The sequence below is a fragment of the Lactuca serriola genome, chromosome 3 (genome assembly GCF_051521515.1).
Source record: "Lactuca serriola cultivar US96UC23 chromosome 3, Lser_US96UC23_V15, whole genome shotgun sequence".
Lineage (NCBI taxonomy): Eukaryota > Viridiplantae > Streptophyta > Magnoliopsida > Asterales > Asteraceae > Lactuca > Lactuca serriola.
Window position 1 is genome coordinate 49339523 of NC_136410.1, and position 22118 is coordinate 49361640.

Genomic DNA, 22118 nt, shown 5'->3' on the forward strand with positions numbered 1-22118 from the left:
ACATGCAACCTAAATGATATATGTTTTCACTATTGAACCTATAACTATAAACATCAAATAAGAAACCCTAAGAACCTTAGGTAATTTTCGAAAAACACAAATTAGTTGTTCGGAATCCATACAAATCATAGTATTAAATTAGCAGAGTACAAATTATTTCAAATGCAGAAACCGTGAGGGGAGGATGCTATGCTATCACGCTGGGCCCTTCCCTTTGGAACTGGAAGTACCTGAAACCATAAACAAAATCTGTAAGCATAATGCTTACTGAGTTCCCCAAGTACCAAAAACCACACATGAAAGAAGACAAATGCTATGGGCCAAATCATAGTCTTTCCGTTCAGTGCTGAGGGACAAATCCCGGTCTTTCATAATAATGCCAGGGGATAGATCCTAGTATTTCATATAACTACCAGGGGCCAAATCCCGGTCTTTCATAATAATGCCAGGGGATAGATCCTAGTCTTTCATATAACTACCAGGGGCCAAATCCCGGTCTTTCATAATAATGCCAGGGGATATATCCTAGTCCTTCATATAACTACCAGGGGCCAAATCCTGGTCTTTCATACAAATGTACGGGGCCAGATCCTGGTCTTTCATGCAAGCATCATAGAGACATCCAAATTTCTACACAACAAACAATGGGTCGACATTGGTGCCTTCGTGTAATGCTCTATAAATTCCAACCAATTTAAACTTTTCAAAAACAACCCAATTTCATTACGTTATTACAAAAAGGTTTTCGATACATTTATTATCAGTGTATTCCCAGAACCATATCATAAAACATAAACATGAGGAGCGATCACGCCTTTGCCTTGCCACGGTCTCCTGAAGTACCTGAAACGTTAAACCACAACTGTAAGCCTGAAAGCTTAGTGAGATACCCCCAAAATACCAGCTACATATACCATACACATAACATGTCAAATCATAACAGAATAGCCATGCACTTCGGGTCTACTGTGTGACTGGTCCGCCGCACCGGGCCTTCAGTCCACCCGGTCCACCCTCCGAGTCTAGCCATATACAACGAGTCTGCAGTGTGGTTGGTCCGCCCGCACTAGGCCTTCAACCCACCTAGTCCACTCTCTGAGTCTACAGTATGACTGGTCCGCCCGCACCGGGCCTTCAGTCGGCCTGGTCCACTCTCCGAGCCTCGGCGCGTCTGGTCTATCCTCGTAGGGCCTACAGCCTATCCGGACCGCTCGCTGGGACTTCGGAATATCCGGTCCGCCCTGGGTATGTTGGCTTAGAACACAAAGCAGGACCTGCCTCAACCCAACCCCAGTCAACCAACCATGTTCACATAAACATACAATCATATAACAATTAACCACCAATCAACCGATCTAGCAGATCACATACATAGCATACTCTAACCAGGATACCGACCTAACCGGTCACTAACATAGCATCATCCTATATTCCAGGATTACGACCTTAACCAGGTCTCTAACATATACCATCCTAACTACCGGGATGCAAACATATAGTAAAGCAATAACATAACAACTACCCAGATTTCCATCCGATAAAGGGCCGGCCTTGGTGCCTTAGACCCTATCGATATAGTGAGGATAACTCACCTCGCAACTGTTGACTGAAAAGATAAGATCACGCTGCTCCAACCTCCGACACGAACTCCACCACTGGTCAATACCAAAAGACCGAACTCAATAAATGCCAATAATTACCAAAATACCCCTGGAAGTCAACTGGTCAACTCTTGGTCAAAGTCAAAGTCCTCAATCAAAGTCAACCTTCCTAGTTGACCCTACTCGCCGAGTCAACACGTTGACTCGTCGAGTCCCTATACTCAGAAACTCCCAATCACGACTCAACTCGCCGAGTCGCCCCAAGACTCGTCGAGTTCAACAAGCTCTGAGTCCCTTCTTGCTCAACTCACTGAGTCATCCCTCGACTCACCGATTCTCAGCTCAACCAGAAAAGGCTAGGGTTCCACGACCAGACTCGTCGAGTCCAAGCATAGACTCGCCGAGTCCCAAGCAATCTTCAACAGACTCGCCGAGTTGTTCTTCCAACTCGCCGAGTCCATGCACATATTCATACAACTCGTCGAGTGCACCCATGTGACTTGCCGAGTCTCTTCAGTTCTCATTCCAAACATAGACTTTTCAAGCCATGCAGGGCCTCCAATCCATAGATCCATTCCTTTACAGCCTAACCCTCACATAAAGTTGCTAACTTTACGTGAGAGCAAGGAGATATAAGCCTAAAACACTTCTAGGGCTAGGGTTCAAGACAAAGGGCTTCACCAATGGCTCCTAGACATGAACTTTATGATCTTTTGGACCATCTCAAGTCCAGATCTGAGGTAGCAACCTCAGATCCAACCTCCAAACCCGAAATAACTCTAGAAATGCCCCAAAACTCAAGCAACAAGGATCTAGACTCAAAGGAGCTTAAGCAATAGATTATTACCTCAAATGAAAGCCCCCACTGAAGTAAACCTCAGATCTATACCACTCCCTTGCTGCAATCCCTTAGTCTTCAAGTTCCCTTTTCAAGATTTCCTTTCCCAAAGCTCCAATTTTACTATCAATGGGGCTCCACTCGATTTATAGGGTTTGTAGGCTCTCAAGGGTGGTAAGGAGGCTGAAGAAAGGATGTTATGTTCTTTATATATGGCACAACCCCCAGGATTAGGGTTTTCTCTTTTCAGCACCAACTCGCCGAGTCCAGCCGCCGACTCGCCGAGTTGGTCACTTAACACTTGACCAGAACCGCGACTCGACTTGTCGAGTCTATCCATCGACTCGTCGAGTCGACCTTCCTTATTTACACTAAGAACACTGAACTTGCACCTCTGAACTCGGGGTGTTACACTTCGACCCATGGATCTAGTAAGGAAAACAAACCTCAATTGCTGAAAATCCCAGATAAACTCTTGAGCTGCTGGAGTGGAGAAATCCCCGTGCTAACTAAACAATAGAGTCCCAATTAGTAATTGAGACATAACCTACAACACTTGCCTAATGTCCAAGGTAAAATGGGCCAAGCTAGTCTTTAAAGCCCAATAAAATCCTAGGCCCAAACCCAAGGATATCTAAGGTCCAAAATGAGTCTAACATCTGGAGTGGTCCAACAGCAAGAAAGTCCATGGTCTAGCCTAAATAGCAAGCCCAACGATTAAGGCTCAAAACACACCCAAAGCTAGACTGTGTCGTACGCTCAACGTACCAACTGGTACGCGCAACGTACTCGGCCGAAGTGAGTCCAACAAAATCCTAGGCCCAAACCCAATAAAATCCTAGGCCCAAACCCAACTGGTACGTGCAACGTACCAGCTAGTCTTCAAAGACCAATAAAATTCTAGGCCCAAACCCAAGGATATCTAAGGTCCAAAATGAATCCAACATCTGGAGTGGCCCAACAACAAGAAAGTCCATGGTCTAGCCTAAATAGCAAGCCCAACGATTAAGGCTTAAAACACACCCCAAGCTAGACTGGGCCGTACGCTCAACGTACCAACTAGTACGCGCAACGTACTCGACCGAAGTGGGAGGATCACGACTGGGATGTAGTACGCGCGACGTATAGAGAGTTAAGCATGGTGTATGCACCCCTCATGAAAACCATGCAAAACATCTTAAAGCCTTAAGACCCAAACAACCAAAACTTAGATATGAACCCACTAAGACCCCTAAGGCCATAAAGTTGCAAACTTTATGCCTTGGAATGGCTACAAGAAGCCCAACACTAAAATCCCAGCTTACTTCATCCTTTTCTACACCCTGACTCATTGATGGGGACAAATCAAGATTCAAGCTTGCATCCTTATGACTTGAGATAACTTAAAACATCTTAAAGGACACCTTATAGGCTTTGGAGTACCTTCTACTCACCAAGCACTTGACTTTTGGACAAAAAGATGAAAAATCAAGGCTTATCCAAGATCTAATGAAACATAAACCAAGTTTAGAGCTTTATACCTCCAAATGGTGCCCGATGAAGATGAGATGATGAATCTAAATTCTTGGGAGCAAAGCTTACACCTTGAAGATCCTTTTTCACAACCAAGGAAGCACACAATCACTCCAAAAAGCTCAAATAGCTCAAAATGAACTTGGGTTTGCAAAGAGGGTCGATCGTGGGTGGAGGCTGGTAAAGGGAAAGGTCTTGGGGCCATAATGGTGTTTAAATAGTGCACAAACCTTAATTATTAGGGGTTTGGTCTAAACCACATACGCCCGACATACCGGAGTACGCATAACGTACTGGCATGGGACCTAGTATGCTCAACGTACCAAGGTGTACGTCCCGCGTACTCGAGCAACACCAAAAAGTCATGGAATTTGACATTAGGGACCCTTCTTGCAACAAATCAAAACTCAAGGGTCCAAAAGCAAACTTGAAAAATATAGATGTTACAGAAAACAAAGCCCAAAAATTACAAAAAAAAAAAAAAAAAACACACACACACAAAAGGTCTATAACTCCATTTTGAAAACGATTTTGGGATTGAAAATGGGTAAGTCCCCGCTGGGAACTTATCATGACTTGCTCCTCGTTTTAAACTTTGATTTGACTAGTCGCATGCCTAAAATGAAGCCCTATAGCCAAAGTTATGACCATTTTCGTGAAGCTCCAGTCACTCGATCATAGGCCTCTAGAAACATAAAAGTCTAATCATCTATGTTAGGTCCCACATTAATCACTTAGGTATATTGCGACAATTAACATAGTGGATAAAAGTACTTGGATGTGTTATACTTTGAGCTTTTGGAACAGTCAAACTAAAGAAAACAACTTTACTTGATAATTTTCTCACATTATTTCTTTTTAAAAAAACTAATGAAATAGATATCAAACAAAATTATAATAATATTAAGTTAAAAAATACAATTATTAGTTGACTTACTGCTATTTCATGAAATATGTCTATATTCGTGAAAGGTATACGATCTCACATGTATACTTTGAACAACATAAAGATTTTGGTATATCAACAATGATGCAATAAGTTTAAGGAATCACTTGATGGTGATATAATTTTTTATGCCCAGGAACGAGAGACAACTTTGCGAAAATGTAACATTCGGAAAGAGAAATCATTTAAGATTTTTATGGCAAACGAGTTCCAATGACATGATATATAGAGTCTTTTGACTTATTTCACGGATTCATATCGAGTCTTTTGACTTATTTCATGAATTCATAAAACAATTATGTTAAAGCTTAAGATGTTATCCCTTAAACTATTTCATAAATTTAATGAATTTCACAAATCATAAGTAATTGCCTCAAATGAAATTATTTCGCTAACATCGGTTTTTTGACGCATTTTTGGTTTTATACCATTTTTGGCCGGCTTAGGACAAACTCATGAAATACTACCTTCAAAATAATTATTAATATTTTGGAAACGAATAAGAGACATTACTTAAATGTAAAACAGACATTACAGATTGTACATGAAAATACAATGCCTAGAAGAAAACTAATTTCCTATAATGAAAGTAGAATGCCTAGGTAAATAATGACCGGATGAGACACGACCACAACGATGTTGATGGGTGTGCAAATACAAGGTGTAAGTTGTGTGGGTTGCTTCAAGCAAATCATCAATGAAATGACATGGGGTAAGATGCCAAGTTATGTTTCCACACATTTTGGTTATAATAAAAAATATTGTTACACATAGAGAAATTTGAATATGTCATTATTAAATATCAAAATATTATATTTGTCCTGTATAACTCTTAAATATCATAATTATTCTTCATAAACTTTCATAATATCAAATTTAATCAAATCCTTATCTTTAATATTTTTAACTATGTTATAATCATTTTAATTTCTTATCAATTGGTCGTTATACATCTCTTATAAATTGAAAATATCATAAACTTTTTACTTCCACATTCCTATCTTTATTGTTGTTGATGCTTGATAGGGTAAAAAATTAAAAATCTTTCTTTATTCTCAATGTCTCATACCATATGGTAAGTTTGGTAAAACTATTGTGTTATGTCACTACAAGGTAATTGAGCCAATAATAATAAACTCTAATTAAATGAAATAGATTGTACACAGTACATAAGGCGTTATTACATGTACCATTATTGATTTGATATTTTCCAGAAAAGCATAATTGAATTAATGTACAACAAAACACTAATATACAATAATAAAAAATAAATGTGGCTTCTGCCTTCTTGTATCAATTTCTGTCGGTGATACAATTAGCTAACCAAAAAACGCTAATATATAGTTAAGCATAGATCTGGCAGAATTAAGATTAACACGTCGGCCCGGAGATAACATGATAAGATGTATTTAAATTTTATAAAACAATAACTCTGTAGCATGAGTCATCATGGGCCATCTCAAGTTGGGCCGATTAGTAATTTTGTTAGTTATTTATGATTTCTAAACAAACATAACTTTTGACGCATATGGCATGATTTTTTATAGTTAGATATTTTTACTTTTTTTTTTTAAATAAAAAATCAAGTATCATCGAAATGAGTCTCTCTAATAGGGAATGATAATATTATAAAAGTTTATGCTTAAGTATATATGATATTTTAAATTTGAAGTATGAAAACTTAAAATAATTATAAAACATTAAATTAAAGATTGGTGGACGAGCAAACATAATACTTGGAAATTTGGTAGAAAAATATGATATCTTAATATTAATATTTAACAAAGACATATATGAAGGGTCCCGGGTTATATGTATTTTCAATAAAAACTAATAATATTGTTATATTAATTGTGATTTTTTTTTTTAAGTTATCCAATCCTATATTAAAGTAGAATATCTTTATATGTTCAATTAATTTATTTGTGGTGAAAATTTAGTCATATTAATTGTGATTTTTCTAAGTTATTCAATCCTAAATTAAAGTGGAATGATCTCTATATGTTCAATTAATTTATTTGTGGTGAAAATTTAGTAAAACTTGGTCTTTTGTAAAGTAGAGGGAACAAAGTTGTAGTCTTTATGGTAATACTAATAACACCAAGTCAATTCCATGTTTGGGTGCAGGTAGCCATCAGCCATAAGGTTTGGAATTGGAGGTGACCTTGTTAAAACCATAAAAGTGAAATAAGAAGAAGGCAATATCGTGATCCCTTTATATTACAGTGGGGTCGGCTGCAAAAGCATAAGCATGATATGCATTCATTTGAGTGGTTTTCCCTCTCATTGCTCATGAAACTAATAAGGTAGGTAGGTAGTAAAAAAGACATCTCAATTGTAGTAGTAAAATTTTTCTTAAAAACAAATTAAATCAACTGAAGTTGAAATGGGGTTTCAGAGATCTTGAAAAAACTTGAAAGCTCCTTCTCCCTCCCTCCCTCCTTATTTTCGTTTCTTTCTTCACAAATTTGAATGGAAATGGGAATGGCTTCGCTTCTTCTCTTCTGAAAGGGGAATCTTGTAGCTTTTTGTTCTTCTTCCACAGAATTTTGAGTTGTCAGTAGGGGTTTTGTTCAAACGAGAGCCAACTGGCATTATTTCGTTCTAGGGTTTGAGATCTTTTATCTTTTCAAAAAGGGGAAGTTCGGAATACCCAGAAAATGTGTATGGATATGGAGATCTGGGTATTTTGAAAGCAACGGTTAATGATTGTGTTCTAGGGTTTTCTGCGTTTTCATCAGATTCTTGAGAGAGTCTCTCATGGCGACCACAAAGCGTGCTTATAAGCTACGTATCCTTTTACTACATTTATTTTCTTTACGTTCTATTCTATACTTCTGTGTTTTTCTTGTAGTATCGCATCGTAACTGATAATATATGTAGCGGATTAGTGAACAACGAACTAAATCCCTTTGTAGGCCTACTGTTTTTTTGATCTAGGGAAGTGCAACCGATCTGTACATACTAAATGTGTGCCTGCGATTTCAAATGCCAAATGGGCTTGCTTTGAATCTAATGATGAATACGATTGGTAAACTTGACTTAATTTGATTTATAGAGGAATTTGTAGCTCATACTTCGAGTGTGAATTGCCTCAAGATTGGTAGGAAATCTTCAAGAGTTCTTGTTACTGGAGGAGAAGATCACAAAGTTAATCTATGGGCTATTGGCAAACCAAATGCCATACTGGTAAACTACCCAATTCCACTTTTAACAGTCTGCTTTCTTTGTTTCTACAATGAAAATACCCTTTTCCTTAAAACATAATACAAAACGCAATTCTTGTCACAGAGTTTGTCTGGACATTCAAGTGGAATTGATTCTGTCAGCTTTGATTCGTCTGAAGTGTTAGTAGCTGCTGGAGCAGCAAGTGGTACAATTAAGTTGTGGGATTTAGAAGAGGCAAAAAGTATGATATAACTTCTACTTCATTGATCATTGTCCATTTTCTGCATTATGGTAAATAATGTGTTCTAATTTATTCCTCATAGTTGTTCGCACTCTTACTGGTCATCGATCAAATTGCATATCCTTGGATTTCCATCCATTTGGGGAGTTTTTTGCTTCTGGATCTTTGGACACAAATCTAAAAATATGGGACATAAGAAGAAAAGGGTGTATACATACCTACAAAGGTCACACACGTGGGGTCAATGCAATAAGATTTACACCAGATGGTCGTTGGGTGGTATCTGGTGGAGAAGACAACAGTGTAAAGGTAACATAATTTATTTTTTTTATTATAAAAATGTCACTTTGTTTGTAAATTGGAACTATGGTAGTTTGATGTCTATTTGACTGTTTTTACAGCTATGGGATTTAACTGCTGGAAAGCTTTTACATGATTTCAAGTTTCATGAAGGCCAGGTTCAATGCATAGATTTTCATCCACATGAGTTCTTGCTTGCTACAGGTTAGACCTTATGCTGCAAACATTCATTCACATATTCTTTTACAAAATAGTATTTTGTTTTCAAAGTTTATCAATTTCCTTTTATTTGCATTCTTATCTTTCAGGATCTGCTGATAAAACCGTTAAATTCTGGGACCTTGAGACTTTGGAACTCATAGGTTCTGCTGGTCCAGAGGTAAATACTTTAGGGTCAATTTGGTCAAAGACTATTTCAAAACTTGATTCCATTTTCATTTTCCATCTTGTAGGTCCCATTTTCAACCTTGAGGATTTGTATATATGGGACCCACATAATAGAGATGCCAAAATGGAACTAATCTACTTAAACTTTTCATTGCATGTTGTCCTTTTTTTTTCAACATTTGTTTATTATGTTTTTATATTTCAGACTAGTGGAGTACGTTGTATGACATTTAATCCTGATGGGAGAACCCTTCTATGTGGTTTACATGAGAGTCTAAAAGTCTTCTCATGGGAACCAATCAGAACTCATGATGCAGTAGATGTAGGATGGTCAAAATTGTCAGATCTTAATATGCATGAAGGAAAGCTTCTAGGTTGTTCCTACAATCAAAGCTGTGTAGGAGTTTGGGTTGTAGATGTCTCGGTAATAATATAACTTTCTACATTCTACCAATTTTCAGCTATTCTTTTTTCTTATATTGTATTAATGTTTCTTGTGCAATCTTTTATATATCAATCCAGAGAATTGAACCATATAGCATTTCCAAGATAAATGGTCAGCAAGAACAAAGTGGCAACCTTTCGATTCTGTCCGATAATACTTCAAAGTCAAGTTTGAACAGGCTTTCAATTTCACAAAGTTCAGATTCAATGAAGGAGCCAAAATCATTGGGGAGGCTTTCAGTTTCTCAAAACTCAGAACAAACAAACAAAGATTCCAAAACCTTTTCATGTATGCTTTTTTTATCTTCTATGCTGTATCTCAATCCTCAATGATTATAATATAATATTTTTTATCTTATATTCTTATCTATAACGTGTATGTAATGAAGCTGCGGGAAATGCACCTGCTATTTCTCAAAAGATGTATCCAAATGTTGTTCAAAAGATCAGTCCACCTGCTTCAGTTACTGTTCCAAGTGCACCTGCAACTTCAAAAAGAAGTGTTACAAAGAACCAGTCAACACAAAATGTGTCAACTTTCAATAGGTTAGATGTTGCTCCTGTAATTGTGCCTAGAAACAACAGTAGGTCAGAACAGAGTGGTGAGTTAAGAAGAGAGGGTATTTCTGGAAGATTAATGCCAACAATGGTACTATCGAAAACATCTGATTCTAGAAAGTTCTCGAATGCAAAGGATGAAGGAGAGAAGCCATTAGCTTCTGGACATTCTGTGAGTGATTTAAGTGACACTGAGTCAAGTCGAGTTGCTGATAGAAGTGGTTTTACTTCAATGAAAGAGTCTGGTTTTGGGAATCCTGCAAAGGAGACAAGTTTTGAAGATGACAGGAGTTCTGTTTCTGGAAAGGCTGAACAAAATGTAGTGACAGAATCGCTTCCGAGTTATCAGCCTGAAATCTGTACGTATTTAATTCTCTATTAAAATGTTATGTTTATATTGTTGTTCATGCCAACATTTGTTTTATTGGATCACTATTAAAATGTGTTCCTTTTAAACAAAGCCATCAATTTATCTTTCAGATCATGTATTTGACTGTCATGATGTTGATGTAGTGTTATGACATGTCATCAACCAAGAAATGTTATGACCTAATGACTGTTAATCTGTAGTTTTGAAATTGCTTTAGTAGTTTAGCATATATGTTTTTCTAAGAAAGAATGATAAGCAGCCAAAGTTGTGTAGAGACTGAATTAACTCTATACACAAAGAATATCCAAATCAATGTAGGTTGTTCTACTTCTTTCCCACAAAAGACCCAAGTCGATTTTTGCCACAAAACATCCAAATTAATTTAGGTCAATCTTTGCCACAAAACCCTGAAATCATATAACACCCATACCGATTTAAAATTGAGGTTTCATAGCTCTTATCTTGACTACAATTTTCCAATTTAGGTCAATCTCTGCCACATAACAGTGAACACCCAAATAAGAAAGATTCATGTTCTCACTGCACATAGCTTTGTTATCAAAATTCAAGACACCCATGTCAATCTTTGCCACAAAACAGAGAACACCCAGAAAGTGAAAAGAAAGACCTTTTGCAGTTAGGATTATATGAAACAGAACCCCAATTTTCAAAATTTAGAGTAGTTATTTGTCATCCTGAAATTCGTAAGTCTTTTGAAATGATAACTTATCAACCGAACCCTGCGGTCTGTTAAGATGTCACCTTTTATTCCTTTTTCATCTTAACATGTTAACTTATAGGTTCTCATTCTTTTAGTATATTGATGATTTCTCGATTCACAAATATACCAAAAGTATATATCATTATTTATTCTTATGGCAATTGTTGCAGATGAAGGACGCCTACAACGACCACATAGAGATAATTATTCTATGGAAAGCAAACGAAGAGGTATAAATATAATACCCATTCTTCTTCCTGCTTCCTGTTCTTACACAATCAACAACATGAATGAAGAATATTAAACTCTCTCTCTCTCTCTCTCTCTCTCTCTCTCTATATATATATATATATATATATATATATATATATTATATTCAGGAAGAACACGCACACTTGTTTCTACTTGGGACAGAAAAGAAAGAGCACCTTATCATGACACTCTTCCTTCCAGAAGCCTCTCTGATAGCGTCTCTGTCTCTGCTGTCAACACACTGCCAAATCCTGTGGTATGACACTTGTAGATACTTTTATAGTTTATACTCATTCCTCCAGACACTTGGTTTTCATTATAAACAAAAAGATAATCTTGATTTTTCTTCTGCTATTGTATATGAATCTATGCAGAAACAGTTATCTGAATCTAGTGCAAAGGAAGCAGAACCTCTCACAGAGGAGGATGCTATTGTAGATATAATGGGACGACATGATCAATTCGTATCTTCAATGCAGTCTCGTCTAGCCAAACTACAGGTTTTTCTTTATTCTCATTGTTTTTTTCTTAAGATCCAAGTTAGTTATGCTATTGGAAAAAGTTTATATATGGATACTTTTTCTCTTGTTATCTGCAGATGATCCATAGATGCTGGGATAGGAATGATATTAAAGCAGCAATTAGAGCAATGGAGAGAATGGCTGATCATTCTGTGAGTAAAAAAAAAAGAAAAAAATCTCTTCTTATTGCATGCATCTGTTGGTGATTGATTCTTTTTAGTCTTGACTCCCAATCTTCTTTTTATTACAATTCAGGTGACTGCAGATATAGTGAGTCTTTTGACAGAAAAAATGGACACCATCACATTGGATATTTGTTCTTGTCTACTACCTCTCCTCACAAACCTCCTTGAAAGCGACATGGATAAGTACGCGAGCGAGTTCATCATTATTACATGAAAATTTTACTATGATATGATATGCAAAAGCGTAGTATTTAACTTAATCATGGTTGATGAATTTAGGCATCAAGGATTATCACTAGAATTGCTGCTAAAGCTGGTGAGGACATTTGGTTCACTCATATATTCATCTTTACAAGCATCAGCCTCTGTTGGTGTTGATATAGAAGCAGAACAAAGGTGTCTTCTTTATACACATTAAAACTTATTTAATTTCATTTTCTGAAATTAAATATTTGTATTAATAAAATGTCGGGTGCCAGGCTGGAGCGTTGCAACCTCTGTTACGTGGAGCTTGAAAAGGTCAAGCGTTGCTTGCCGCCTCTAACTAGGTCTGTTTTCACTTTACTCTTCAGTTTTTCCAATGAAAATATTTTTTTTTTTTAAAAAGGCGTCTAAATACGATCTCTTTTTGATTTTTTTTAGAAGGGGGGGATCGATTGCCAAGTCAGCACACGAGTTGAATCTTGCACTACAAGAAGTGTCATGAGTTTGGGTGAAATTAGGGTTTTTTGTTTTTTGTTTTTTTTTTACTCGGTTGCTTTTTAGGATAGGGAATTTGAAGAATTCTTTCTTGGCCCATATGCACTTGTGCAGAAGATGGGAGGGAGATTTATGTAAATTTGATTCTATGCACTTGTGCAGAAGAAGAGCATTATTATTAACCACCTGCCACATGCAAAGTTGCATACCAACCAATCAAAGGGAACAACTCACTAATCAACATGTATCCATCCATACCCATACCCAAACCCAACCCAACTTAGTAAATATTTTTGAGTTCATGTGTCTTTTTGGAGTGAGAGTTAATCCATTGGTTTATTTATGTTATACCAGTTGGTCAATTACTTGAAATGTATTTGAATTGTGTAACTTGATTGTAGTAGGCATGAATTTCTTAAGTTGTGAATGTTTGCCTGCTTTTGGCTTTCACCAGTTCTTCATTTTATTATTGTTTTAAATCAAACTTCATCTACGTAGCACTTGATGAAAAGAAAAAGTAGGGAACCATACTACTTAATTAGCAACAAGTTTATTAATCCACTAAACAAAAGATAAAAGCAATATGTAACCTGAAACTTGTAAAATGCGTACAGGATTACGTGTAGTTATCTGTAAATAAGTTTTAGTATGTTGCTATAAGGGGTAAAAATGTAAATGCATTGCTATTATTATTACAGGCCAAAAACAAAGTGCATTGCTGTTTCCTAGTTCCTACTATCTGCCCAATTAGTAAAGATGATTGTGGTCCACTGGTTTTAATTATTTTGTCTTCGTCAAGGTATTTTAGACTTTAAATCAATAACCAAACATCTTTATCAAACTATGTATCAAATCAGATGTTTAAAGAACTTTCGTCGGCAAATGCAATCCGAAAATTTCTAATTATATTATTATGCAAAAGTGGTTCACTTTATTGATGAGATTCTTGACATTTCGTATCAAAACTACCCTTTTAGCTGAAAGTATCACAAAAAAAATGCACTTGCAAAACATGAACATTCATGACGCTGTTATAAAAATCCACATTGTATTTGGCAAAATTTGGAAAGAAAAAATGTTCATGTTGTGAAAGCATGGAAAGTTTAAATGTATTACTATGATTGTTTTCAACTTTTGTACAAAGTGTTAAGTAGAATGATAACCGAAGTACAAATAATTAATGAAAGTTACCAAAATCTCTATGTTAGAGATAGATTTCTATGTCCTAATCTTAAAAATTTTATTAGCCTATTTACCTTGGTGTTAAACAGTTGCGAAGAGTTAAAACAAACCAATTAAAGCAAATATACCACCAACGACTACACATAAATGAGTAATGAAATGTAGAAAACAATGTCTTTCCTCTTTGATGGTAACCGTAATTGGTGAAACATCATATAATAAGTAAACAGATGCATAATCACATGAAAGAAACTGAATTTTAAGATCTCACACATAATGGTGTAAAAAGATGTTGGGGTATGAAGTCTTGTCCAACATGAAGCATTTAGATCACAATGGTGTACTTGGGGTTCATGGAGCATGTGAAAAATGAACGGATCATCTGAGAAAGGAATGGATAGTCTGACAAAGGAATGGATCAAGTGCCAAAGGAACGGATCATATAGAAGGGGGTTTGGAGCACCTGGAAGAGGTTTAGAGTACTTGGGAGTGATATCGCGCAATAAGGGAACCTTGTTGCGCCATTTACTGAAGACTTGGGCCAAGAAGGATGTTGTCGCGCCAAGATACTCCCTCTTGCGTTATGGGGTATCCCTCTTGCGCTATGGGGTACTCCTGTTGTGTCATGGAGTATGATGTTGCGCCAAGCATTACCTTGTTGCGCCAAGATGGCGATGTTTCTCCAACCTAGATGCTCTTGTGTCACACTTGATGCCTCTTGCGCCATCCATATTCCTGTTGCGCCATGATGGCGCAAGACGGACCATTTTGGTCCTTGATGAGCCAAGTATGCTATGATGTCCTTTATGATGTTCAAGATGGAAGAATGTTTCAGAAGATGTTGCATGGTGGAATATGATTAGTTTTCACCATTCATTGGCCAATAGGCTTGGCCCATTAGGGTTTTAGGTTTGATTCCTCAAGTATAAATAGGCTCATACCCTATCATTGTAAATTGCTAGATATTTGTGAGAGCTCAAAGTGAGATATATTTTTGAGTGCTTGTAATTGTTCTAGAAAGTTAATAAAATCCTCTCTCTATCTCTCTCTCTCTCTCACACACACACACACTTTCTCTCTCTCTCTCTCTCTCTCTCTCTCTCTCTCTCTTTCTCTCTCTTTCTTTCCCTCTCTCTCGTTCGCCCGTGGACGTAGGTCACCTTGACCGAACCACATTAAATATCATGTTGTTTTGATTTACTTTTTTCAGAAGTCTTGTCGGTTAACCGAAGTTTGTGTTTTTAATATTTGTCTAAAGTGTTTAACTTGTTTGTTGTCACCCAACAAACTGGTATCAAAGCTATGGCTGAATACAGGAGAGTTAAGATCGATAAGTACCGTGTAACACCCATAAAATTCGAGCCAAATTAAAACATTTTATTTCATTCAAAAACCATTAATTCATACATTCGTTTTCAAAATAGTTTAAACATCAGAGTATTCCCCAGAACCATATCACATAAATCATAAAACATGAGGAGCGGTATGATCACGCCTTCGCCTTGCCACGTTCTCCTGAAGAACCTGAAACAAAACACCGAACTGTAAGCCCAAAAGCTTAGTGAGTTACCCCTAAAATACCAACTACACATAAACATAATCATAACATATCGAAAATAGAACAACCATGCACATCGGGTCTACTGTGGGACTGGTTCGCCGCACCGGGCCTTCAATCCACTTGGTCCACCTTCCGAGTCTAGCCATGTATATCGAGTCTACAGTGTGATTGGTCCGCCCGCACCGGCCTTCAATCCACCTGGTCCACTCTCTGAGTCTACAGTATGATTGGTCCGCCCGCACCGGGCCTTCGGTCGGCCTGGTCCACTCTCCGAGCCTCGGCACGTCTGGTCTGCCCTCTTGGGGCCTTCAGCCTATCCGGACCGCTTGCTGGGCCTTCGGAATATCTGGTCCGCCCTGGGTATGTTGGCCTACAGCACAAAGCAGGACTCGCCTCAACCCAACCCCCGTCAACAACTATGTGCACATAAAACAATTAATCACATAACAAATCCTTAACCAGATAGACAATCTAACAGATCACATGGCATATCAACATCCTAACCAGGATTCCGACCTAACCGGTCACTAGCATAACATTACCCTATAACCGGGTACCGAACTTAACCAGGTCACTAACATAACACCATCCTAAATACCAGGATGCAGATCTAGCAAAGCAATAACATAACAACAATACCCGGATTTCCATCCGATAAAAGGGTCGGCCTTGGTGCCGTAGACCCTGTCAATATAGTGAGGATAAGTCACCTGCAATTGCCGACAGAAGAGATAAGACCAAGCTGCTCTGACCACTGACACGAACTTTACCTCAGAACACTACCAAAGAACCAATTCCATAAATACCAGAATTACCAAATTACCCTTGGAAGTCAAATCGGTCAATTATTGGTCAAAGTCAAAGTCCTCAGACAAAGTCAACCTTCCTGGTTGAATTCTACTCGCCGAGTCCCCCCGTCGACTCGCCGAGTTCCCACACCCATAAAACTCTCATATCACAACTTAACTCGCCGAGTCGCCCCAAGACTCGCCGAGTCCAACGATCTCTGAGTCCCATCCTGACCAACTCATCGAGTCGCCAACCGACTCACTAATCCAAAGCTTTAACCCAAAAGAGATTGGGTTCTAGGACCAGACTCGTCGAGTCTAAGAACAGACTCGCCGAGTCCAAGACAATCTTCAACAGACTCACCGAGTTGTTCTTCCAACTCGCAGAGTCCATGCACATGTTCATACAACTCTTCGAGTACACCCATGTGACCCGCCGAGTCTCTCCAGTTCTCAACCCATTCAGAAGCTATTCGAGCCATGCAGAGGCTCAAATCCATAGATCCACCCTTCTACAATCTAACCCTCACATAAAGTTGCAAACTTTACGTGAAACCATGGAGATTTAGGCCCAAAACACACTAGGGCTTGGGTTTTGGACAAAGAGGCTTCACCAACCACTCAAATATTGAAACTTTATGACATTATGGACCATAACAAGCCTAGATCTGAAGTAGCAACCTCAGATCTAAGCCTCTAACTCGAAATAGCTCTTAATCATACCAAAAATGCCCCAAATCTCAAATGATAATAGATCTAGATACCAAAGAGCCCAAGCAACAAATTATTACCTCCAATATATGCTCCAACTGAAGTAGATCCCGGATCTACACCACTCCTTTGCAGCAAGCCTTTAATTCCTCAAGCTCTTTCCCACCAATTTCCTCTTCCAAGCTCCAATCTCCTCAATAATGAAGTCTCACACGAAGGTTAGGGTTTCTGCAACTCTCAGGGGGATTAGGAGGTTGGGTGAAGGACATAAAGTCCTTTAAATAGGGTGCAAACCCTAAGATTAGGGTTTTCTCATTCCAATACCAACTCGTCGAGTCCAGCTTCCTACTCGGCGAGTTGATCACTTGATTCACGATCCAAACCTGATCTGACTCGGTGAGTAAGCGTACCTACTCGTCGAGTCCCTTCCTTTATATACATTTAGCACCCTTCACCTCTTGTTCCGAACCTGGGGATGTTACAATTCTCCCCCACTTAAATTAGGCTTCGTCCTCGAAGCCTGCGGCAACACAAACTTCCGGATGATACTCCCATAATGCATCCAATGATCTTAACCGACCCAGATTCCTTCAAACACTGCTATCAAATCCTTAAAATTCATCTCTTTCCTTGCAGGGTCCTGATAATCGCTTCAAGTCGGCCACCGACTTCCCTTTCCTGATAACAACACTCATCGACCAATTGCCACCAGAAGACATTACCTTACTTCCGACTTACGCATTCATTCGCCACTTGCGAGAACTGGATACCATTCTAAACCACTGGGTCTTGACCCAGTATTAGCTCACTATCTTTCGCCCAACTGGTGTCACCTTTATCAATCTGCACCGATGGAAACTCATCTCGTTCCCTCCCTGGATCAAATCCCTTACCGAGCTGACATGATGAAAGAATTTACAGCTTCTGAGCAACCCTCCTGAACACCCGGCTATAATGTTCATACACATCGCACCTGCCCCAAACAGCCTCGGGCTGAAAAACCAGGCATGCCTACGATGGTCCAGCCATCCCTAGGATGGAACACCACTACATCTATAGCTCATGACCACAACCATACTCGGAACCAAGGATCTTGTCCTTGCGTCACCCTCGAACCCTTAGGTTCGACACAACGGGGTGCAACCTACTCACACCTCCCTATCACGATCTCTAGGTCCTTGGCCTCCGACTGTAATATCCTTATGCAGTCCTCAACACTAGTCTAGACTACTCCCGAGTCTGTTAACCTGCTGTCTCACCCTTCTCCGTCCCAATCTCCAATTTGGCACCACTATCATCCTCCTCTTCCAAGGAGACTAAAAACATGCCTGCGCATCATCCAACATTGCCATAACCTCAACGGGCATCCAACCCATATGTGTTTCCATATATCTGGTACGATCCCATTGCTTACTACTAGCAACTGAAGCACTTCCGATCATCCGTTTACACTACTGTTTTCCTTTCAAAGGACCCACACTCCTTTCGGAGCCATATACCTTTCCTTTTTAGGAAATCTACTCAACAACCCTTGCCACACCTGCAAGTGCCATTGTGCTAACCCCACTCTACACTATCCATGTAGAGCAACTGCTATTCTCGAACTCTCATATACTCCGAATCCGATCACATACTAACTAGGCCCACACATGACCTCCAGCCAACTCCATCGCCATGATCAATACTTGGGGGCAGACCATATCGATTACCATTTTCTGGCGACATATTCACTCATTCTCCTCGTACTGATCCACTAACACATACAGAGTCTTCAGCATGACTGGACCGCCTTTCCAGGCCTTTAGCCTATCTGGGCCACTCTCAGAACCTTCAACATGTCTGGACCATTCCCCGAGCCTTCGGCCTGACTGGTACACTTCCTGGCCTTCAGTCTATCCGAACCGCTCAAAACCGATGCACGTCGCCCTGTACCATTCTTCCCAGGATTCTCCCCCATACAGTCTGTTCTAGCCCTCTATGGGTTCCAAACTCCCGCTCTGTTCCCGGAATCCTTTCCGTGGCCCAAACCCGGGCCTCACATCGACCAACTACCTTCCCTGAGACCATGGTTTGTTCCCTGCCCCACTTGTTAGGGAAAACCTAATTTAAGTGGGGGAGAATTGTAACATCTCGACGAGTTGATGGGTCAACTCGGCGAGTTGACTTGGTTTTTCTTGATCTGTGCAGATTTATGGAGAAAACTCGACGAGTTGGGTCAACTTGGACCGCTGGCTTTGACTTTCGATTTATGTCTTTGACCAAGTTTGTCCCGAAGGGTGTTTATGATAACCTGATTTGGATTTAAGGAAAATATGGGCTTAGGATAAGACCCATATGGGGTTGGGCCCAATTCGGAAAATTGGACCATTAGTAGGCCTTTATGGATCTTTTGGTTTTGAGCCTCATGGATTATAGCGTGGGACCCAATTGCTAATTGGGTGTGTTACTGGTTTTGATAGCTCGGAAGCCGGCAGGGTAGCAACTAAGGACAATCTTTCAGGGAGCTTTTGCATTCGAGGTGAGTTTTCCTCACTATACTTTCGGGTCGAAGGCACCAAGGCCGACCCTTTGGTTGATAGCCTGATATTGTTGGTATGCAGAATATGGAATAGATATGCATGCTAGTCTAGTTATGTTGGTCTTGATATGTTAGTGTGGTAGATCTGTAGGACTACCTATGATATTGTATGTTAATTTGTATATGATATTATCTGTTATATGTCGACATATTGTGCGGGTTAGGTTGAGGTTGTACTGCTTTGTGTTGTAGCCAACAAACCAAAGAGTATGCCATATATGAGTTGAGGGCCAGGGAGGGCATGCCATACTCATACTGAGGAATCATTAGCATTCCATACGTGAGTTGAGGGCCAGAGAGGGCATACCAGACTCATACTGAGGGCTCATTAGCATTCCAGATACAAGCTGAGGATCGGGTGGTATGTCAGACTCGTACTGAGGGCTACCCATTGGTATTCCAGTCCAAGGACTGAGGGAGTAAGCCAGTCATAAGTTGTGGGCCCAAGGGCAAGCTAGACTTATGTTGTGGGCATGATAGGCAAACCAGATTTATACTGTAGGCTCAAGGGGTAATCCAGTCTTTTAGTTGTGGACCCAGTATATGTTGTTATTTGTATATTTTATCTGTTTGGGTGTTGGTATTTTGGGGAAACTCACTAAGCTTCGTGCTTATAGTTTTGGTTTATGGTTTCAGGTACTTCAGTGGATCGTGGCAAGGTGAAGGCGTGATCGTACACATCCTCACGTTTTGGACTTATGAATTATGGGAAACTCTGATAATGTGAATGATTTGAAAACTATGTTAAAATAGATTCTGATTTTTAAATAATATTTTGGGAATAACGGTTTTTGTAAACACTTTTATAAAAAAAGGGTTGTTTTGAAAATTTTAAATTTTATGAAGTTTTTGGGATGTTACACAAATGGTCAAATGATGAAATGGTCGTTGCTTGTGCATGTTGTGAAGTTATTGGTACATCTCTATAATTTCTTTATAAAAATGTAAAAATATGATGTATTTATGTTTGTAATCAGAAATGTGCCGGTAAAAACGTGATGTATTTATGCTCTTTACACTTTGTTGGGTCAAAATTATGGTTTATACTTTGTTTTTCTAGGCAATTTTATTTTTCTTTAATGTTTTATGAGTTTATGGCTGTGAACAGGTTTACGGACGTGAACCTGCTCACGGTCCATGTCTCATATATATAGGGTGAGGAGTGCATATGAGTGTATGGATTAGGAGCTTAAGTGTGTGAAATCCAAGATGTTTTAGAAAGAGAAAGTTAGAGAGAAGAGAGGAGCTTTAGTGTGTGTGAATCTTGTATCTGGATCATCATTCTAATCAATTCATACAAGATTCATCATCTTCTTCTCCTTCTTCTCTATTTTGATCTGGCATCATCCGTTTGATTGGGATTTCGCACCATCAAACGGATCTGATTGATACAAGAAGATTGAGGACTTACAAGTGGTATCAGAGCCTGGATTGTATCAGTATATTTTGTCAGATCTGGAGCTTATTTGATCTTATTTTGGAAGGATTCTTGCGTTTTTGGATAGATCTTTGCAAAATAAGGGGGTTTGTTCTTCGCGTTTTTCATAAAAATGGGTTTTTGATCGAGTTTTGGAGCTACAAACGAAAAAAACGTTGTTTTTGGTCGTAACCAGCGAGGGGGTGACGACGTGTACGGCCAGCAACTAGGGTTTCTGAGGAGTTTACGGTCCAAGGTCACGTAGGTTTACAGTCCGAAGTTCACGGCATGCATCGCACGTATACGGCCGAAGTTTGGCCTCGGAGTTTACGTCTTGCTCGTTTGCGGTTAGGCCTGACAATCATGTCATGTTCGGGTTGGGGTGTCGCGGGTTGGCAGGTTGGCGGGTCAAATTATGCCAACCCAAACATGACCCATTTAAATATACAGGTCACGGGTTGGCGGGTCACAAGTTGGTGGGTTTGGAACATAAACCCATATATGATCCGCCAACCCATTTATTTATACGGGTTCACATGTTGGCGGGTTCGTGGGTCAGATTTGGGTTTGTGGGTCAGATTTCATAAATAAAATTGACAATTAAACATGAATAAATTCTTGATGGTTGATGCAAATATATCTGAATTTTAGACACTAAAGTCTTAAACATCCAATGAAAATTAAAAATATTCACAGAAACATGTTCAAAATAAACATTATTACAAACATAGATAATTCAAGTGTTAAAGTAATAGTCACAATTCCCTTTTTTTCTCCCAAAAACAAAGTCAATTCTCCAACATGATTTTGATACCTGATTTCGATCATAGGGTAACAGAGGCGAATGGGCAAATGGGCAAAACGGTTACATACTTAGTCTTACATGTTACGACTTACAACCTTAGGCCATTCACCACGAGTTAAAATGTCAAAACAGTTAAATGGTCTATGAATCAATGATATATATTATATAATACTTATTTAATATTAATATTTGATAATAAATACATATAAAAATAGAATAATTTTTTTTATTAAAAATATAAACGGGTTGACAGGACAACCCGTTTATTTTTTGAGAAAACGGGTTGGCAAACCCATTTATTTCGTGTCGTGGGTCGTGTCCTCACAGCGTGCT

The 22118-nt window shown here is 38.9% G+C and overlaps 1 protein-coding gene across 1 annotated transcript; it reads left to right on the plus strand.

Annotated features, from left to right (window-relative positions):
* Positions 1-7121: 7121 nt before the first annotated feature.
* On the plus strand, positions 7122-13162 carry LOC145092213 (katanin p80 WD40 repeat-containing subunit B1 homolog KTN80.4-like). Its single transcript, XM_079030142.1, has 17 exons — positions 7122-7688; positions 7956-8086; positions 8189-8306; positions 8389-8615; positions 8708-8810; positions 8915-8985; positions 9199-9417; positions 9516-9726; positions 9827-10354; positions 11257-11316; positions 11467-11594; positions 11713-11838; positions 11937-12011; positions 12115-12227; positions 12324-12440; positions 12524-12592; positions 12687-13162. The coding sequence occupies exons 1-17, from the start codon at positions 7658-7660 to the stop codon at positions 12748-12750; spliced, it is 2391 nt and encodes a 796-aa protein (XP_078886268.1). The 5' UTR covers positions 7122-7657; the 3' UTR covers positions 12751-13162.
* Positions 13163-22118: the final 8956 nt, after the last annotated feature.